The sequence below is a fragment of the Hyposmocoma kahamanoa genome, unplaced genomic scaffold, assembly GCF_003589595.1.
Source record: "Hyposmocoma kahamanoa isolate Upper Pololo Valley unplaced genomic scaffold, ASM358959v1 262, whole genome shotgun sequence".
NCBI lineage: Eukaryota > Metazoa > Arthropoda > Insecta > Lepidoptera > Cosmopterigidae > Hyposmocoma > Hyposmocoma kahamanoa.
This window is the reverse complement of record NW_020653765.1, coordinates 2,366,940-2,386,913: the sequence shown is the minus strand read 5'-3', so window position 1 is coordinate 2,386,913 and position 19,974 is coordinate 2,366,940. Positions and strand designations below refer to the sequence as shown.

The 19,974-nt window shown below is 36.0% G+C and overlaps 1 protein-coding gene across 1 annotated transcript; it reads left to right on the top strand.

Annotated features, from left to right (window-relative positions):
• Nucleotides 1-296: 296 nt before the first annotated feature.
• LOC113228897 (zinc finger CCCH domain-containing protein 11A-like) lies at nucleotides 297-10,010 on the top strand. Its single transcript, XM_026462334.1, has 7 exons — nucleotides 297-435; nucleotides 698-779; nucleotides 1,043-1,162; nucleotides 2,258-2,395; nucleotides 2,562-2,691; nucleotides 3,055-3,204; nucleotides 8,953-10,010. The coding sequence occupies exons 2-7, from the start codon at nucleotides 720-722 to the stop codon at nucleotides 9,993-9,995; spliced, it is 1,641 nt and encodes a 546-aa protein (XP_026318119.1). The 5' UTR covers nucleotides 297-435; nucleotides 698-719; the 3' UTR covers nucleotides 9,996-10,010.
• The last annotated feature ends 9,964 nt before the right edge of the window (nucleotides 10,011-19,974 follow it).

The following is a 19,974-nucleotide window of genomic DNA, read 5'->3' as shown; positions in this document are numbered from 1 at the left end:
ACTTTCATATTTAATTTAATTGGAGTGTAAGGTGATTTATTGAAAAAATAGGGTTACTATTATTTCTGAATGGCAATACTTTTTTGACAATCAAATATACCAACATTGACACAATTGAAAATAATATTCTCAATAACATAATGATTACGTTACATTGGAGGTTTTTTTAAAACACCTATCGTCGCTAAGAAACCTTAGCAACAATGTATGTTGAAATAATGAATTCGGCCTTTTACACCTTCTATCTTGTCTATGACAAGCTACAGCCAATGAGCGTGGATTGAAAATGAAATGAAAGTCCGCCACACACATGTCCGCCATATCTAATACATCTTCTTTCTAATAGTGACGTTCGTATTATTTTGTATTAGAATAGCTCTTGTTGTGTAGATATTTGTTGTTTAATTTAATTATTTTTTAGTTTCTTAGTACACGGTGAGTAGCGTGCGTTGAAAACTTTCGAGGTGTTGATAGTTTTCAATTTGGAGCTTGTTTCACAACGACGTGCATTACCTATTGTCAAAATGGAAAAATCTAAGTATTCGTGTGTCTAGAAGGAATATCCATGTCATATTTGTAAACAGAAGTAACTAACATTGTCCGGGCGTAATTTGTAGCCTTTAATCGGTGATTATATTTCGGCGAAGTGTTTATTTTGTCGGCTTGGGTGCCTTCACGATTTCTTCGTAATTCACAGGCCCTGGGCGGTGGAACACACCATGGAGTCCCCGAGAAAATTCAACGATTGTTATTTCTACTATTACTCCACATGCACTAAGGTGAGACAGGATTTGTCAGGACAATTTTTTTCATTACAAGATGTATTGCGAGCTACTGATAGATATTCCGTGGTCTTCTGACAGTTTCTCTTTTATTTTTGTAATCAACCTTACCACACTTGTATAAACATTAAAAAAATTAGTGATGTCAATAAATGTACTGTGTTATTCTATATAAGTTATATTTATTGTTGGAATTTGAATATCAGATTTCCAACCTTCATTCAGAATGCAAAAATTATTTCTTTCGCTGTCACTGTCAGGGGGACAACTGTGTATTCCGCCACGAGCCATCGGCCCTTGGGTGTGAGACCATGTGCACCGCCTGGCAGCAGGGCAAGTGCCTCGACAAACGCTGCAAACTACGCCACATGGAGCTCAGGGTAAGTGTAATAAATACTATGTCACTATGTATAATGACTAGAAACAAATGTTCAAATAATGGCGATATTACTGGAATACTTTGAAATACTTTTTCACACACCCTTTTTGCCCTTTTGTTTTTTGTTTTTTCACATTTTGTTTTGTTGAAAATTTGCAATAGTTTTCTTAGTTACATTTATATCAGGTATATAATAGAATTATCTAAAATGTGCATGCAATGTACCTCTTAAAGGTCATTGTCTGATAAGGCCTCGTATTTGTAATATTTAAATAGCTTAATGTCTGTTTCACATGGATACTTAGTGTTTTAAATTTTTCATGGCAATTCTAATTGTATGGAATATTAACCTGTGAAAAGACTACATTAAGACCATTGAATCTGTCCATTCAATATGACCAGAGAAAAACACCATGACACTAAAAGTGTTGTGTGAAGACTTAAGACATATGTTTACCTTATTGGGTCACTTAACTAATTATTTGGGCATTGCAAAGCTATTTGTGTTGTATAATATTTGGTTGCTCGTTCGCCTGGTCGGAGGGAGCGGAATAACTTTATAACCTCATTTTTCAGTTCATTATTGGCAATATGATATGCAGCAGTGTACAGAAAAATCTTTAATAGCTTTATGCAACTCCGTTTTATGTATTTTGCTTATTATAAACTATTATAAAGTATTTAACAGTGAAAACTGAGTATCATAGGTGATAATGGTACACTTTAAAAAGACTTGATTTGTCCCATTCTTGTTGTCTCTACAATTGTTATCATTTTTGACATATCCATCCAGTCATACAGACCCCTTTTGCATGGGTGTCCTCTTGAGGCCATACTCCACCAAGCTGACCAAACCCAGTGGAGTTCACATTATTCAAGCACATGTAAATCTTCTCTAACATGTAGTCCAATCCTATTGTTTTTTTTGAACTTGATTTCTGGAGTAAATGATTTTAAAATTGCAGATGAAGAAAGTTTTTGGAGTTCAAACAAAACAAATTGAATGTAATTTTGGGAGTATGTTGGAAAAAAATCGCATTTAACGATTCTTTTTAGAACCATAAGCGCTTACAAAGACATTATTATTGTGTTATAGAAAAACCGCAAGCAGATCCCCTGCTACTGGGAGAACCAGCCAGGTGGCTGCCGCAAGAAGCACTGCCCATTTATGCACAAGAACCCGGATGCGCGTACCGACGGCATTGCGCCCAGCCAGCCCGCACCTGCACAGCCAGTAAGTTCATTTACGTCTGAAGCATTCGCAATGCGAAGTTAGAGAAGGCTGATATGTGAAATATCTGCAGGAATCAGGATAGAACCATGATGTTTGATGTTCCTTTGATGTTTCAATTCAATGAGTACAATATTGTAAAATGTATTTATAAAATGTTTTTGTACAGGCGGCGCCGGCCACCAGTCTAGCCGAGGCGGGCGTTGAACAGCCACCTCTTGGCGTGCCTGTAGTGGCGCCGCAGCCGCCGCAGCCGCAGCCAGTGCCTATGCTCTGGCAGCATCAGCAACAGCGCCAAGGTCTGTACTCACCTCTACATTGAGGCCCGAATCCCACTTTATTAGCAGATACCAGCATCAATTTCAGACATGTCGTCCGCACCATTATGTGGTGCTGATAATATTGTTTTTGTTTATTGTAATCACAAGCTGTGAGAAACAAAACTAGAATTAATTAGTTAAATATTTATTTAATGTCAGGATGTTTCACAATTCGATTTGATTTCATATCAATTGTATGAAAATAAAATATTCACTCCTGTTATAGTTGCCGGTTGCTTGTGTCTTGTTTGGACAATTTTTTCTAAGTGTTCGATCTTTGTATTAAAAATTAGAATTAATTAGATTTCATTGGTACATTATGAATATTTGCTTCAATTATAGTGGTACTAGACTCAGCAATCCTCGGCGTTCTGCCGTCATCGGAGTTGCTGGGCGGCGGGCGACGCGTCCTAGCCGCCCATCACGAAGCCCCGCCCAACGCGTACGTCAGCCCGATGCCCGTCGACCCCCTCGTTGTCAACTTCGAGGAAGGTATGCGCCTCTACTGAAACTATATGTACTAAGCGACTCACTTACACAACACTTGTCTGTCTAAAAATGTGAATGCTTCCGAATAACACCTTATTATTGGTCTTGATTCTGTAGTACGTTAACAGTCCAATGTATCGGAATATCGGGGTAGGTGTTAACCGGAGGTTTTCTATCGAAATGGATATGTTTGGATAAGTTGCTGTCTGAATTGAACAGAAAATTTTGTCACTTGCACAGAGAGTGGTAATATAATTTTCTGTATATCTATGGTATGGACATGGCCCAAATAAATGGATGAAATCAGATCGACGATAATCCATTTTATCAGTTTTTTAAAATAAAATATTAGGGTCAATTCATACATTATCAGCACCTTCAATCTGCACTGCATTGGCATTGCTACCTTTTCATACTTAACACACTTTTACGTATGGTGCTGGTATTTGATGATCGTAAGTGAGATTTACCCCTTAAACATTTTTACTTGTAACAAACTGTTTTCCTAATTGGTGCGGATATTTTTTAATATTTGTTTATTATTACTGTTATTAGTCTAATATTCGTAGCTTTTTTGTCATAGAGTAGGATGAGATTGGGCCCTGGCAGTCCTGTAAAAAATAATTTCGTATCATTATTATTTATATTTAAGGGCCACTTATGAAAAGGTTTTCAAAAATCTATGGATTAGGTTTGATTCTATGATCTAATTAAATAATATAAACCAAGAGCTGTGTTGTTTGGGTGAGCATTGAAAGTGAAATTCAATTTGTATAAAGTAATGATTGTTTTGGTATCGAAATGGATAAATCATATGAAGCTAAGATTGTTAAGTGTTATCTAGAGAGAGTAAAATTATAAGAAATATTTGCAAATGTATGAGAAGTCCTCGAAGAAAGGAAAATCTCTAAACCGGGGACGTATCTCACTCATCATCAAGCATCAGCACCTCAGACATACTAAATACTGGTTTTATGCGAAAAGTCATCACAGTTGATTAGAAGTGATACAAATAACTTTGCATTATAATATTCTAGTATGAACGCGGTGCTTACGTGTGCTGATGTTAAATGAAGTTTGACCTTTAGGAATTAGTAAAGCATTGAGACATTAAGTGTGTTAAATTATATAGGTAACGGGAAGCATTCATATAAGTACAAGAGTAAAAGTGTGAGTGCGTCGCTTACGGCTTCACATGCCGCCCTAAGCAGATTTCTTATAACCCATCAAGATCTAAAAACGCAATCGACCAAGTTTTTAGTGTTGAACACAATTTGCTTAACCTTGAAGGGTTTAGGAATCGACTAGTCAAAGTTGAGGCCCTTGTAGTGAACATAATAACCATTGTAAGGATGCATTCGTTTTCGAGCTGTTTGCATTGTATACACTTACATTTCAAACATGCAATATTGCATTGTGTTAAAAAACACAAAGTTCCTTTTAAGCAGTGATTTTACACATCCAAATGAATTTAATTTCCAATAAAATTCAGATTTGACGATCGATATATGGCCAGACATATTCTTTTTGTTTATTTATTTTTTTAGAATCGTCGAACATGCCTTTTAAGTTGCACATTTAAAAAACTTTTTTCAAATTATTTAAAAGGAACTTTAAGTCAATAAAAATTTCAGAAGGAAGAATGTCTTTATAAGCCTCGCTTGTCGAAAATTTAGCCGCAATGTCGACACGAGCCAAAATTACGCCGCTGAATTTTCGGCATATGTGACCGCTGTGTTTGGGAACTTATAGTAATTTTTTAACACTCTGTAAGTATCTATAAACCTAATGACAGTGTAGGATCCTACTTTTTAGTTGGCAATACTCTACAGTCGTTTTTACTTTCAAAACGTTGCATCACTAAAGAAAGTTCGACTATACATAGTGTTTGTATGAACAAACATTCAATAGGTTCACCCATTGTGTTGAATTTTTTTGATGAATGACAAAAAACATGTTTTCATCTTATTGTACTAATGTAGAGTATTATCCACTTTAAAAAGGTCGAAGGGAAATCCGGCAAATCCGTTACGTTTTTGAGCGGGAAGACTATGTGACAAATAACTGACATATGTCTGCCCACATGCAACTCATACACTATATGGATATAGATAAAATTGCATACGGATTATATCAAAGTAGGTCGCTACGATTACTTTCCAAGGGCTGAATTTTTAAGAATACCAATATAATTACTAATACTAAAAAGCTATCGAATACACAGTTGAAAATTGTGCATTCTAAGCCAAAGGGTCGACTTAGTTATAAGATATATGATGTCTAGACGATCCGAACGCTCACTTAATGTTAATTTTACTGTAAAACACGCGCTTTTTCAACATTTTTTTCTATTCGATTAAGACGCAAGTTGAGGCGCGGTAGGTTTCAAAGAGACTTCAAAAATGGTATTCTAAATGTCTTCTTTATTTTGAAATACTTTTAACGAATCTTTCGGTGTAATTGTTTAATTTTATAAGCATAAATGTTTGATAGAAAAAATTGGGAGTAGCTTCGTCCCAAGTTTTAATTCTACATATCTGTGGTACCCGCGGCTCGATTTGCGTCCAAATAAGTTATATTATATGGGCACATCTTACGAGATTTACTGTCATAAATAATACAAAAATTGTCAGTAACAGTTTAAACACTGAACTTAAACTGTGTGTAGACAAAGGCTACTTTATTTTGTTGCATCATGTGCCAAGAAAAATACATGTAATGGTTTCACTCAAGCATGTGTTAGATTAGTTTATAATATCCTATTTATTCTCCCATGTTATTCTAGTTAGGATGTTTTTATTTAAACTTATTGCTCCGCTCTTGAACTGGGCAATATTACTTTTATTATTTTTACGACGGGTTTGCAATTTAAGGTTTTATTATTTTATTTTTAATTTAAAACTGTTTTGTAGAAAGAAAATACTTATGCTTTCGTTTTCCCAGTTTGTGGAGCAATTGAAACTTTTATTGACGACAAAGTTTAGTTTTTTGTTTTTTTTTGACGTCTGTAGTCAATTAGTATTTATAGACTTTAATGTTGATCTGGATTCAGTTTCGGGACGATTGTTTATTTAAAGAAAACGATTATAATCGTCCATTTTGGACGTTATCACTTAAGAGACTGGATCCACAATGTTTACACGTTTCTTTCACTTAGAATATATTTTAAGTTGCCGTAAGAAGCGGCATTTTGGTTGAATGTGACGTAAATAGTTTTAACTTTTCTTTACACCATAGACACAGATTGCGAACGTTCTTCATTTTCGCCGATTTCGTAACGGCTCGAGCTCAGTCCGACTTTAAAGGTACAGTTGTACACGGAAGTCGGTATTTTTATATGTGCAATAAATTAAAGAATATAATCTCCTTCATATCTTAGCTAATTAGATTCATAATAAATAAAATATCTTTCGCTTCTTCATTTATATAAAAAATGGTATATCATAAAAGTATGTAGTTACATTTTGCGTGTCGGCCGGAACAGTGAACATGTAAAAGTTGTGGCCACATCAAAAAATGTAATTGTCGATTTTTTAAATAGATGTTGATATAATCTTTGTCTATGATAGAAAAGTACATAATAAATAGGTTATAAATAACTTAAAAATACAAATAAAAATATATATACACGAATATTGTAACTCTTAATATAGGTGAAGAAAAATAAAAAAAAAACAAGCTTTATGCCTTTAAAATTGTTTGTATATTAGTATGTAGGGTGTTTTAAGGGGCAGCTGGTTTATAAAGGTACCCACTGCGCTGCTCCTATATACTTTATATTTGCACCACGAGAATTAGATAGAGCTAATAAAATTAAAAAAAAAGGTATCTAGGTATACAGATAGGAAGCACAGTTTTATACAAAATTTTATGTCGTGTACTGCTGTGATTTCTATATTAAAAAAAAAAAAACAAATTTTTCGTGCTTAAGATTGTATTACCAAGTTTAGAAGAATAAAAAAAAGAGATAAGCTAAACAAAATGAAAAAAAAGTAACAACATTGTAATGCTTAGCGGTTTTTGGTAATTTATATAAGGCTTCCAATTACATTATTATAAAAGCACTCAGATGATTTTGAAATGAGTTTTAATAAATCGTTCCTCAACATAACAGAGGAGGACGCAAATTTTTTTTATATTTCTGCACTGAAAGTAAAGTTCCTATATTTATTACAAAAATCTGAAGGAAAGTACGAACATGAGAAAAGTAACATAAATGAAATAATTTGTCTTTGGTCCATGGTACTCCTAGTCATTATTTATTTATGAAACAGATTACAATATTTAAATTTATGAAGTTAACAAGTCAATGAGGTGGTAAAGTAAGAATAAGAAAGATTTTTTATTTTACCAACTTTGCAAATGAGAAGTTCATTTGATGGTTAAAAAAATGGTAACTTTGGGGTAGACTGTTTATCAGTCCTTCTATCGTGCCCACACTAAAAGTTGTTTTTTGTGACATATTATCCGCGCACAGACCATAGTGACCAGGGGATGCACCCTTATACGGCATAAATTTTTATTGTCCGGAGATAATTTAACGGTTCCGAAGATAAACCCGTACAGTATCAGGAAAGCAAAAAGAATCAAAGTTGGCGTAAAGTTTTCTCTGATATAAATAAAGAGTAAGTGTGTTATAGCGTCAAGTGTTAAGTAGAAAAGTTTTTAAATTTATTTTATTAATATTCATTTGCTCATTTTTCTGTAGTTTCGAATTTATTTATTGCCGGTAAATTTTTGCATGCGATTTATTCAAACATTGTTGTGCCGGGAAAATGCCTAATGAGCTAGTACAAAATTATCCTTGTGTTCGTGGCGGCTTTTTGGTTTTATAAAGTATTTGGTTGCACTCATATTTAGCCAGAGCTTTATTTAATGATTTAGTGACTCTTTTTACATATTATTTATTTTAACATTAGGTTAGTCAAATTGTTGGAATGTTAAATGTTTTCTGTTGACTTTTATTTTTGCGGTCTGTCTATTTTGACCGCAAAGTTTGGTTATTAAATTGAAGTGATAGTTAGCGAAACGACGCTGACCGACTTACGGAATGGATGGTTTGCTAACCACTGGAGTCATGTAATTAGTTGACATTCTGTAATCGGTTGGCTCATAGGGTATGCGGAGTATTATAGGGCTCATAATAGAGTGGAAGAGATAGAGTAAAGCACTTTTGATACTTATTCGTATACCATGACATAACTTATGTACTGCTGTTGGACACTACGGAGAGGAATCAAGGAGTGCCGTAAATATAGCTGTAGTTTTAACACGCGGCGGGGTCGGCGCTTTTCAAGACTGGGGCCGGCGACCAGCCGCGCCGTGACGTCACGAGTGAGCACAGTGCCCGCCCCGCCGGCTTATTGTTTGCATTAAAACGGGGTTGTTGTTATGTTAATCTTAGTCTTACGTTGTATAAGAATTTCAACATATGTTTAATATTAGTAACGCGTGTGTTTAAGACCTTTCTTTTAAGCTAATTAACTTTCAAACTGATATAGGAACTCGGAAAAATATAACTTTGGCTTTGTTTAATCAAATTGTGTTTAATATACCAACGAGTAAATAAAAATGTTTCGTAAATATGATTTTTGTAATTATTTTTGATCACCCTAGTCGCTTTCAGATCGAAGCAAGAACACACCGCAAGTAGATCGTGTCGATACACGACGGGTCGTTTCAAAATTAATTACGAAAATCATAAATTTGATTCGCGTATCGACTAAGCGGTTGCTTCGTGTGTTCTTGCAGAGTCGGATAACGAAAGCGCGCCATCCTCCACGCCCACTAAAAACGTGTCGCCCGATGACGAGCAGCGCATTGCTCGTACCAAGTCGCAGGAGCTGTTCTTACTAGAACAAATACAGGCCGAGGCAGCCGCCTTCTACAGCTACGAGGCTCTGCCGCCGGTCCTCGACCCACCAAAGGAGCGTAAAATCGTCCGAACCAACCTCTCTTCAAAATACGATAGGTTATCTCTCGACGAAATCGCAGGTAAGCAGCATCCTCCCCCCGAGCGACGGAATTCGCTGGACTTCAAAATCTTGTCTTTAGAAGAAATCAGAGCTAGAAAGAAAGCCGAAACAGTTCACAGTCCTCCGATAACGCTTAATCTAAGTAGAAAACGAAAACCGTCCACACAAGAGACTATTACCACTGCAGGGAATAAAATTATTAAAGTAGTTCGAAGTAATTCAGTAGTTTATAAGAAGGTGGATCGCACCACCCTGGCAGTGTCAAGTCAAGCGAAAATAGATCTAAAGCAAAGTGATAGTATGGATAGTAGAAAACGAACACTGTCTGAACAGAGCGATGTATACGAAATGCAGGAGGATGAACTAGTCGACAATTGTTATGAATTCAAAAGGATTAAAATTGCGGAGCACACATCGAAGCCTAGGTTAATTAGAAATAGGCATATTAGCGTAGAAAATTTTGTTGACAATAAGAATGCAAATAATAACAAAGACAACGATTCAGATGAAGAAGTACAAATTATAAGCGTAGTAATACCGGATAAAGATAGTAAGATAGATTCTCTGTCAGATACAGAGGTTATTGATGTAGAAAGTACAAAGATATGTGAACCAATTGACATAGTTGATCTTAGTGAAGACAGCGATGTAGCCGAGTCAGACCACGACCTAAATTTGGGTAAGAACGTACCCGACGTGGTAGCTTCATGTCATATGAATAAAGTTGACAATGCAGAAAAGGATTTGTTAAAGGACATTGATTGTTTGTTAAATGAAAATAAGGATAGTGATGACAATATTTTAGATAACGAATTATGATTAACGTATGTTGTATTTAGTCTTGTCTCTAAGTTGTTGGGTTGTGTTGTTTGAAAGCAGGGTAGTTCACATTTTTGGAGTACCGAGTTAAATTTACTAAATATATTTTTGCGCTGTTGTACACTGTAGTAAACGTACAAATATGAGAGTGAATGCTATAGAGGGCTTCGATGTTCCGTTAATGTGATCTGACCCTAATTGCTGATGATTCAGTGATACTAAAGTATATAATAAAAATTTACATTATCGTTGTACTATCGCACACAATTTATTATTAATTTATTAATTTAACTGCCTCCGTGGCCGAACGGTTACCATGCCGGACTGCCACGTCAAGGTCCCAGGTTCGATTCCTGGGCCGGGCGAAATATTTGTATGACCTACATTTATTTCTCTCGTGAGTTTGGGTGTAATTTGTGGTTGTCTATGTGTGTGTCCATGGCACCCGTGACACAGGGTTTCTCTAGTGCGGGGCTATGTTGAGTGTGTGCGTTATTATATGCGTTATTATAATTTTTAATTGATTTTATAGGTCTAAGATGTTGCCATATTATTTCAAGTTGTTCCTATTGATTTGAAAGGAAGAAATTATCATTTTATTTAGAAACTTATGCATCACGATCGATAGGTAGCGTACCTTCATTATATCTAGGGCTGGCGGACTACAGCACATAAGTCAAAATCCAACATCATTCATTTAAATTAATACATCTACCGGCTAAAGCAATGTCAAATTCATTTGTTACTTCGTAAATTTCTAACTTTGTTCTAAAGGTTATTTAAATTCCAATACTAAAAACAACACAAAAAAATATATAATTATATATGTATTAACAAATGAAGCACTTTTTTAACCGACTTCAAAAAAGGAGGAGGTTCTCAATTCGACTGTTATTATTTTTTTATGTGTATTACGCGATAACTCCGGTATTTGTGAACTGATTTTCATGATTCTTTTTTTGTTGGAAAGAGGATACCTCCATAGTGGTCCCATTTAATTTTGAAGAAAATCATCCACCTCTAAGGGTGGCTGTTTACGCATGAAGATTCATTTTTATAGATAGCGCCTAAATTTTATTGTAAGGAGCAATTATTTTAATGGTTGATTTTGCTATTCTTCAATTCAAGGCGTTTTTCTTTCTCAATATACTTTGAGTCGTGAGAACCGATGTTTATTATCTCCAGCGTCAAGTTCCGTATAGTGGCGAACTAGGGGATGAATCCGGGTTTGCGCACTTTACCGTAACCTGTTTCAATAAAACTTGGTAAGTATATGTAATTCCACGCAATTTTGAGGTCGGTTTTTTTAGTACTCTGTACTGATTACTTATGTGCTTTAGTCCGCCGACATGTTGTAAGTAGGTGATTTACGATGATGAGAGTGTGATGGTTAATAAGAAACGTGTAAGACTAAGAGCTCACGGAGCGGTCCCGCGCCCGCTGTGGTTGCGGGACCGCGGCTTTCTATAATGTATATATGTATAGAAAATTTAGCAGCACACTTCACGAAGTGTTTTGAACCCGTGGTTGCTCACGGTAGCAGCAACATCTGCTAGTACGCAGAACCGAGCGGGACGCGGTTGACCGTGTGATCTGCGGTCGCTTTACCGGGGACAATCTCGAATGATCGTCACCCGCCAAGTTTGCGACCCGTTCCGCCACCGCGGCGCCACGTGACCGCTAAGACCTACGGTGTCGTGCGAATTGAAATAAAACAGCTGTATTTATTTATTTATTGTCTCATGTACATAGTCAGGCCCAGTCCCGTAGCCGCGGCAAGCGCGTGCGAAAACCGCTCCGTGAGTTCTTAGCCTAAGGACTGCACGCATAACGAGTTTGAGCTTGTTCAATATCTATATAGGTATTTGATTGTATATAGCTTCAGTTACAGAAGCACCAACTTATTTTTGTTATGAATGGTGTCGTTAGCTGTTACTGTCTTTTAATGTGGCGTCGTTTGTTCCTTGTTTAGTCACACTTCTCAATATCGTATCTGACATTTTCGTAACTTGAGTAAGACGTACGAACTTATACAGTGTTAAAAACGAACATTCCCCCAAAATTCGTTTAATTAAGGGCTCGTGGAACGTACCCGTAGTTGCGCGACTTCGGCCGCACCGACTCGCAGCGATTTGTTAAAAAAAATATAGTTTATATGGTATCCAATGCAATATAAGAAAAAGAAAATGCAAATTTATAACATTAACACACGTCAAATGGATCTATGACTCGGAGGACTACGAAGTACATTGCCCTCGTTTATATTCTGCCATAGCTCGTAATGGTTACGATAGTGGTGGGTCATGGAAAAAATTCCATTTTGAAAAAAAAATATTTTTCCGGAAGTTGTTCTTATATTTTTCCACATTTGACGTTGACACCTATCCAAAATTGAAGTTACTGAATGAAAACGAAGTAACAATAATAAAGGTTTATTTTTACTGTCGTCCAATAATTTTAGTCTCGTTTTCTTTCTTTTATAATTCCAAAATACACAAGACCAGCAGTACAACACACGAGGCACGAACTAGAATAAACCACATCCTGACATTGCTTGTCAAATAGGCATTGTGCGTATTTGCATTTGAATGTCCGTAACGATGGAAACACTGCCGCACTTACAGGAGGAAGTAGGTAGTTTACTTGTAAACTAAACGTCTCAGTAGAGCGTTACCGCCACTGGCGAGTGGTTATCAGACTTGCACCGATCAGTTGTCCCAAGTCGCACGCGCCTGCTCTGCATATCACTTATTGACTTCAATGAATTTTTGTAATGTACCTGTTTGTAATATCGAATGCAGACAATTATCTAACCGTAGACCGTATGAAGCGCAGGCCACTCCGCATACGAAGCTAGCTAACTTAGCTTAGATCATGTAGTTGCAGGCAAACCTAAGCTAAGAAAATACGTATTCAGTAGTGACCATGGGTTCATGCGGGGGTGAAAGGCGGCAGAAGGGCGACATATTTTACATACCTAGTGGGATCGTTGGGTTAGTTTAGTTAGCTCAGTTAGCTTAGTTCGCGGTGTGAAAGTATGAGAAGATGCTCCGGCTACGTAAGCTAAGCTAAGTTAGCTTAGCTTCGTTCGCGGTGTGACCTGCGCCTTAATTGGATGAAAAATATATTTTCTAATTTTTCTCAACGTTCTGATGCTACAAATCCATAAAACAATATTCCAATAATACAAATTCTGATAAGCCAACAAGTTCGTACAGTACGAACACCAAAGGTTTGTTGAAGTGTGAACTGCTATATATCGTTCGCCGGTAATAGCTTGTCACTTGTCGCCCACACACTGCATTGTGTTTCGGCGCTGAAAGTCGGTGCAACCGGCGTCGCGTTATATCGGTGTCAAGCTGTATGAGCCTTAACTCCAGCTCAAGGTGTGAGGTATTAAATCGAATACACGTTGCCCAGAAAAAGAACGCCTAATGGTAATTGCGATAGTAGTCAGAAGACGCTATTGATAAGTTGGACGCTTGTTATTCAGAAGTCAGCGTTATGTTTTGTAATTGGCTCTAATAACGGCTTATATTAATTTAGCCGCTAGACGAAACTGGTGGCTGCAAGTTGCTTGTGTACACGACACCAGTTTTAATTTTTGGTACAGAGTGTACACATAAATTTTATTTTCGGCATAATTCTTTAGAATGGACAAAGCTTTAATTAAGTAATCTGAAGTGATTACAAAATGTTTTGCTACAATACTGTTGTTTTATTAAACTTTTATAGACATAAAATGTTTCTATTACTTAGTACACATATACATAACGAAAATAAAGACGTAAATCATACTTTGGGATATAAAAGTTTGCAAGATACAACAAAAATGTAAATTTGACATTCCTAACAAATTTTTCGGAGAATATTTCTCGCTAAATTTGCTCGGTATCGTGGACATTTTGACATCCCATAATATGATATAACGCCTTTATATATATATATATATAATGTGTGTATATATATATATATATATATATATATAATGTGTGTATATATATAAAATGATTGCCTTTACGCCTACAATTGCATGTTATGACTTATTCATATTTTCTCCTCTCTTGCTTTTCTTATTAATTATAAATCTTTAAATACTTAAAGTTTTAACATTTAGCGCTATCGAGACTTACAATTTTGGTATTAGACAACTAAAAAGTATTGAGGTGTAAGTAAAATGCAACTTTTTTAGAGATATCATAATTTTGTTTAATAGGATTAAAAAAACTGAACAAAGTTGTTGTTGATATCTGATTCATTTTCGACATTTTGTCCTATACAACAATTTTCGGGTATCCAAATTTAGATTAGATTTATGTATATTACTTAATTTTAAAAAGTCGGGTCATAATCGCGTACAAATATATCTACTTTATTTATTTCGATGTTTCAGACCAGTTGCAACTTTCTAACTCAAATAATGTGCGAAAATCGAAAAGTTTCAAATAAAATGAAATACGTGTCTTATTACTTAATTCTAAAATTTCGCGACTACAACCGACTAATTCACGACTTTTTCTGGGTTTAATCAGATCTAAGCTAGGAGCTGTAGTTCTCGAGATTCAAAAATGGTGCCGCCGGAATAAGCTTATTCCAGCGTGGACAGTAAAACACCTTAATAACTTCAAAACGGCGTAACGACTAAATCTAGTTATTTACGACTAGAACCGACGTAATCACGACTTTTTTAAGTGTAATTAGATCTAAGCTGGGTGTTGTGATTCTCCAGATTGAGAAATGGTGCCGTTGGAGTCAGCTTATTCCACGTGGACAGTAAAACACCCTTATAAATTTTGAACTGCGGACCGACTGTCTTGTTTTTTTCCGATTAGAACCGACTAAATAGCGACTTTTTATCTGGCTAGTTAAATTTCAAAAACTCGACCATGGTCACGCTGGAATAAGGCACGCAAATCAATAATGAAAACGAGTGCGCACAATTTATATCGTTGTCATTTTTAATTAAGTGTCGCGATTCTGACTTACGTGTGTTACGATAAATAATAATAATAAATAAATCATTTATTTGGCATCCAAAGCCCGCGTGTTGGTAAATACAGACATTTTTAAACTTATGACATTGTTAGTAAATACAGAGACAAAACATAAAAACACATTATTTCGCTCGAGGTGCCGCCGATTTCCCCATCATCTCACCAGAACCCGGACGAAATGACGAAGCATCGGTGCATCGAGCTTAGTCGCAAACGTTTTCAGGATGCTGTTAAGACTAGAACGTAGTACAGTCTAGAGAATAGTGACGCCGTCTTTTTTCGCATCACAGCAAAAAAGTCGTCTACTCCCGCTTGAGCATACATCGACGATGCGCTACTATATCGCGGTAGTGCAAACAGCACCCGGAAACCGTTATTATATTGAACGCGCAGGGCGCCGAATGCCTTCTGCGTATAGTTAACCCACAGACCACCGAGTATTTTTTAATAGTCCCTTCGACATCATGGACATTGCAACACGTCCGAAATGTTGAGGTAAATAAAATAAGTTTATACAGGTCGAGGTAAATAAAATAAGTTTATACAGGATTAAGTTCCGATTTAAAAAAAAAAACAAATTATGTGCGAAAATCGTTTCGGTTTCCTGCCACGTTGTCACCAACCAACCAACTTGTCCATCGTGAGACAACCCATGTGTTGATGCACTTACATTACGGCTTTACTATACTCACCAAGGTCTACCAAGTTCGCTGGTGGTGGATGGATAAATAAAAGCAACAAAACCTTTGATCCAAAAATGTATTATATTAATATTATGCTGTTGTTAAAACATTTTATCGACATCACACAGTTATTCACAATAAGTAGATACATATACAACGTACAACTAATTATAATAAATTCGAAATGAACGTCAGATCTCATATTTTAGACACTTTCGTGATTCATGCTAAATTGTTGTGTAAATACCAAGTATTTTAAAGTTTAAGTTGACTAACAGTAAGCATGCTTGCTGATTAACTACTCCCCGATAAGTTTCAGCGTAGTCATTTTAATTACGACAAAATGTTTCCCTTACTTTTCTATTTTGTTTACGTGGTCTGAAAATATTTTACTTATAACTCAACGATCAACGTTTACTAAAATCAATGAAAATATACAGGTTGACTTTTTATTAGTGCCCTTTAAAAGATGTTATAATGAACTTTTGTTATAGGGATCTTTGTGCAGTCGCAAAAAGGAAATCATTCAAATAGCTGATTTTCCTTTTGCGATTGTATAGGCGTCCTAACGTAAAAGTCGTTAATATCTTAGGGCACTATCATTTCTCAAAGTAAAGGACACCAATAAAATTTAATGATTTGGAGAAAGGGAAAAGTAGTGACGTAAAAAATTTACGAGTCTGCAGACCCTCCTGTAGTTAACATAGCGTGTAGCGAGCGATCTCATAATGTTACATAATCACCACATGCCAATTACACGGGTTCTTTAATTGGGCGTGGACTTGATTATTGTAACAACCAGTTGCAAAGCTGTCACGCCACACACTCCATAACTATCGCAAGGCCTTTTATACATACAAAAAGCTGTAAACGAGTCAGAATTAACAATAAGGTACATTAAAGAAATTATTTACATATCTTACGAATTCTAAAAAGCCCTGTTTTTGTATAAAAATCTAGTAGATAATACATATATCGACTATGGATAAAGTTGAATAGGGAACCTTATGCAAAAATAACCCTAGATGGCGCTACCAACACGCAGCGCGCAGAAAACAATTCGTCCGCGTTACTATATTCAAATTGACCAATCATTTAGGCTTAATTTACATCCGGAACGGAGGCGTCAATTTCGTGAGAAGGTGCGCGCTGTCGCTGGGATGCTCGAGCATTCGCGGGAATTTGGTATTTGGTACGGGCATTTGGTGAAATTACAGGCACATGGGACTTGGCAACTTATATCTCAGGGTGACGGGCGCAGTGGCAGTGCCCCTCAGATCTTTGCGATTTAAAGCACCGAGTGTCACTGCAACTGTTATGGACAGGCGTGTAGCTTACCATCAGGCGCGCGACTTGTTCGTCCCGTCACTTGATATTATATATTTTGATATACATATATATATATATATATACATATAAAGAAAATAAAGAATGCTCGAGCAACCGCGAGCTTTCTCGCGACTGCGCTTTGAAGCTGTAGTATCACACGACGTTTAAAGTCACACTGCGCCTGCCTTCGCGCCACTTCCCGCGTATTCGCCTGGTGTCGCCGACGGCAGCTGCGGAATTCTCGCGAATACGCGAGCATCCTCGAGCATGCGCTAGAATTCGTTATTGTTGGCTCGTATCTAGTTTGCATGTTACACAATTGATCATAAAGTTCATTACGCTACGTACAATATTGGTACAAAAATTAGCTTCCATTCAGTTTCGCTGCAATATAAATTGAGCCTTATAAGCACTCTTGGCGTAATTGTTTTTTTAAGATTTGCGTTTTTGGTACGTTATTTTATTAGTTCCTTTTGGAAGAGCCCTGACAGATAAGTTGTTCGTAATTATATGGAAAAAAGTAAATAAAATCAATATATATAGGTCCTAATTTCGTGTATTTTATATGTATGATTAACAATAGTAGAGCTCATTGTGAAAGCGTTCGTCTAGGCCATGCCTATTTCTGCCGACAAGCAGTAATGCGAGTATTAATGCGTTCCAGTATTAAATGGTTAGGGTGCTAGGTGAAACTACAGGCACCTACAAGGGACTTGACAATTTTATGACTCAAGGTGACGGGCGCAGTGGCAGTCAACCTCAAGATCTTTGCGATATAAAGTTCTGAGTGGAGTCTACCTATAACAGTTGCAGTGGCACACGACTTGTTTGTCGCGTCACTGTCATAATAAAAAAAAATTCTATACTTGTTTATATTGTGTTTAAATGTCAGCCGTCAGGTCTCTTCACAAAACCAACTTAAACGGTTTAATAAGAAATAGGTTTTGTGCTTTAGTCGTCTATACGCATAACGATATTATGTACGTTTAATGACACATACGGATATTCTTTTCGCATAATTACACTTACGCGTAATGACGCGTACACATTATGACATATGTACGCATAATTACACTTACGCTTAATAACATATATGGATAATGACCAATGATCGGAATAGATAACCTTTATTTACCTACACTACGCGGAACAAGGACAGGAAATGGAAACTGCATTGAGATTACATTTTTTGTCCAGGATTTTTTTGGGATTCGGTAAATCACAAGTAAAATAAATATACTCTACTTACCTATTCCAAATAACTTAATTTTTTAATGTACGTAAGTGGGTATCACAAACTCGAATTTCTTTTTTCCGAATTTCATTACTCCGAAAACTGTTCGACTTTTTTTCACTAGTGCGATGACAATTTTGGTATAAATTTGCAACACAGAAATGTTTTACAGCAGAAGTATCGTTTGTCCGAAAACTTATTATTAGAATAATTGTTACACATAATTATTACATATATTCTTTGGGAAAAAGTGTGTTTGGTCTAATCATGTTTGTTATACTGTCTGTTTTCCATATAATTTAGATTGCTGACAATTCGTTTCAACAAAATTATTATTCTTAGATAAAATTGTACCGCCTTACAATTTTACCATACAGCTCCAAAAATCTGGACTGTACTTTGCTGGTGCACAGCAAGTCCACTTACGTGATTTTCGTCATACCATTGTGCTATGTTTTTGCTGTCGTCTGAAATGTAATTTGAAAATAATGGTCTTGAGTATTCAATAAATAACTTATAACTGAATCGAGGAGAGTACCAGACCCGAATTTGTTTGTATGTCTTAGCTAGATCGACCCCCTCCTGTGGGTTTAGGTTAGTATATGGAAAAGGCGCACGAGCCGAGCGAGTGAAGCGAGTATGTCGCGGCAGCGGCCGGTGAGTGCCTGAATCGAATTTGTTTGCATTACCTAGACGGTACGATCCCCTCCTGTAGATTTAGGTTAAGTTAGTATATGAAAAAGCAGCACGATCCGAACGAGCGAAGCGAGCGACTGCAACTCAATCAAATTAACTTGCATCTCGTTTACCATATTTTCTAAAGATGCGAGGTGCTTTAATTTGACGAGTTGTAATGTGCGACACATTCTAATACTTTTAATATCTGTAATAAGAAATAATATAACAAAAATGTATCATGGATATCGGGTTTTTACAAAATAAAAACATTCAAATAGATATATTGGTCAAACGGTTTGTTGGGGAAATAAAAATCGGGAAAAGAATAATTTGTCAATATGTCAAAATAGTGAAACATTAAATGGTGTAATGAAAAAAACCGTAACGTGTTTTCGGACAAATGAAACAAAATCTATTCAATAAAAATCTAAAGGTTTTCGGAGAAACAAAATTCTGGGAATCATGTTTCTAGCTTGTGATAGGTAACCACGTAAGTGATTTCCCGAATCCCGAAAAAATCCGGGCCAAACAAATGTAGTAGTAAGGCAGTGTCCACTTTCTGTCTCTGTTTATAGAAGTTTAGGTACCTAAATAAACTACCTATTCCGATCACTGATAATGACATAACATCAAACGAAGACACAAATAACAACAAAGACTCATATTTTGGAATTGGTAGTAAGGTTCCCATAACACGATTTAAGTGACTTTTCAGTTAACGTATTGGTTCTTAGATAAAAACATTACATTTACAACAAATATACAGAGCGAGGACTTAAACGACTTTTTTGCTTACCTAACTATCTACTTTACTATAATAAAAATAATGATCAGTTTAACACTTACACCAAACCCTTAAATTATTTCATTCAAAACAAATACTCAAAGATACATCATCAAATGTGCATCGAATTAGAATAAAATTATTTAAAGATTTTTGAATGAAACATTTTAAGTTTTACACAAAATTATGTAAGTACATACTTTGAGCCTCTAATTTGTGCTCTTTTCCTGTTTTGTGGCAACTACTAGATATGTGAATTCTTTATACTATACGTGTT

Bases quoted from the DNA above. Each gene is read 5' to 3' on its own strand.
- LOC113228897 (XM_026462334.1), top strand. From the start codon at position 720: ATGGAGTCCCCGAGAAAATTCAACGATTGTTATTTCTACTATTACTCC. The intron at 1,163-2,257 runs GTAAGTGTAATA...ATTGTGTTATAG, and splicing joins TACGCCACATGGAGCTCAGG to AAAAACCGCAAGCAGATCCC. The intron at 3,205-8,952 runs GTATGCGCCTCT...GTGTTCTTGCAG, and splicing joins CGTTGTCAACTTCGAGGAAG to AGTCGGATAACGAAAGCGCG.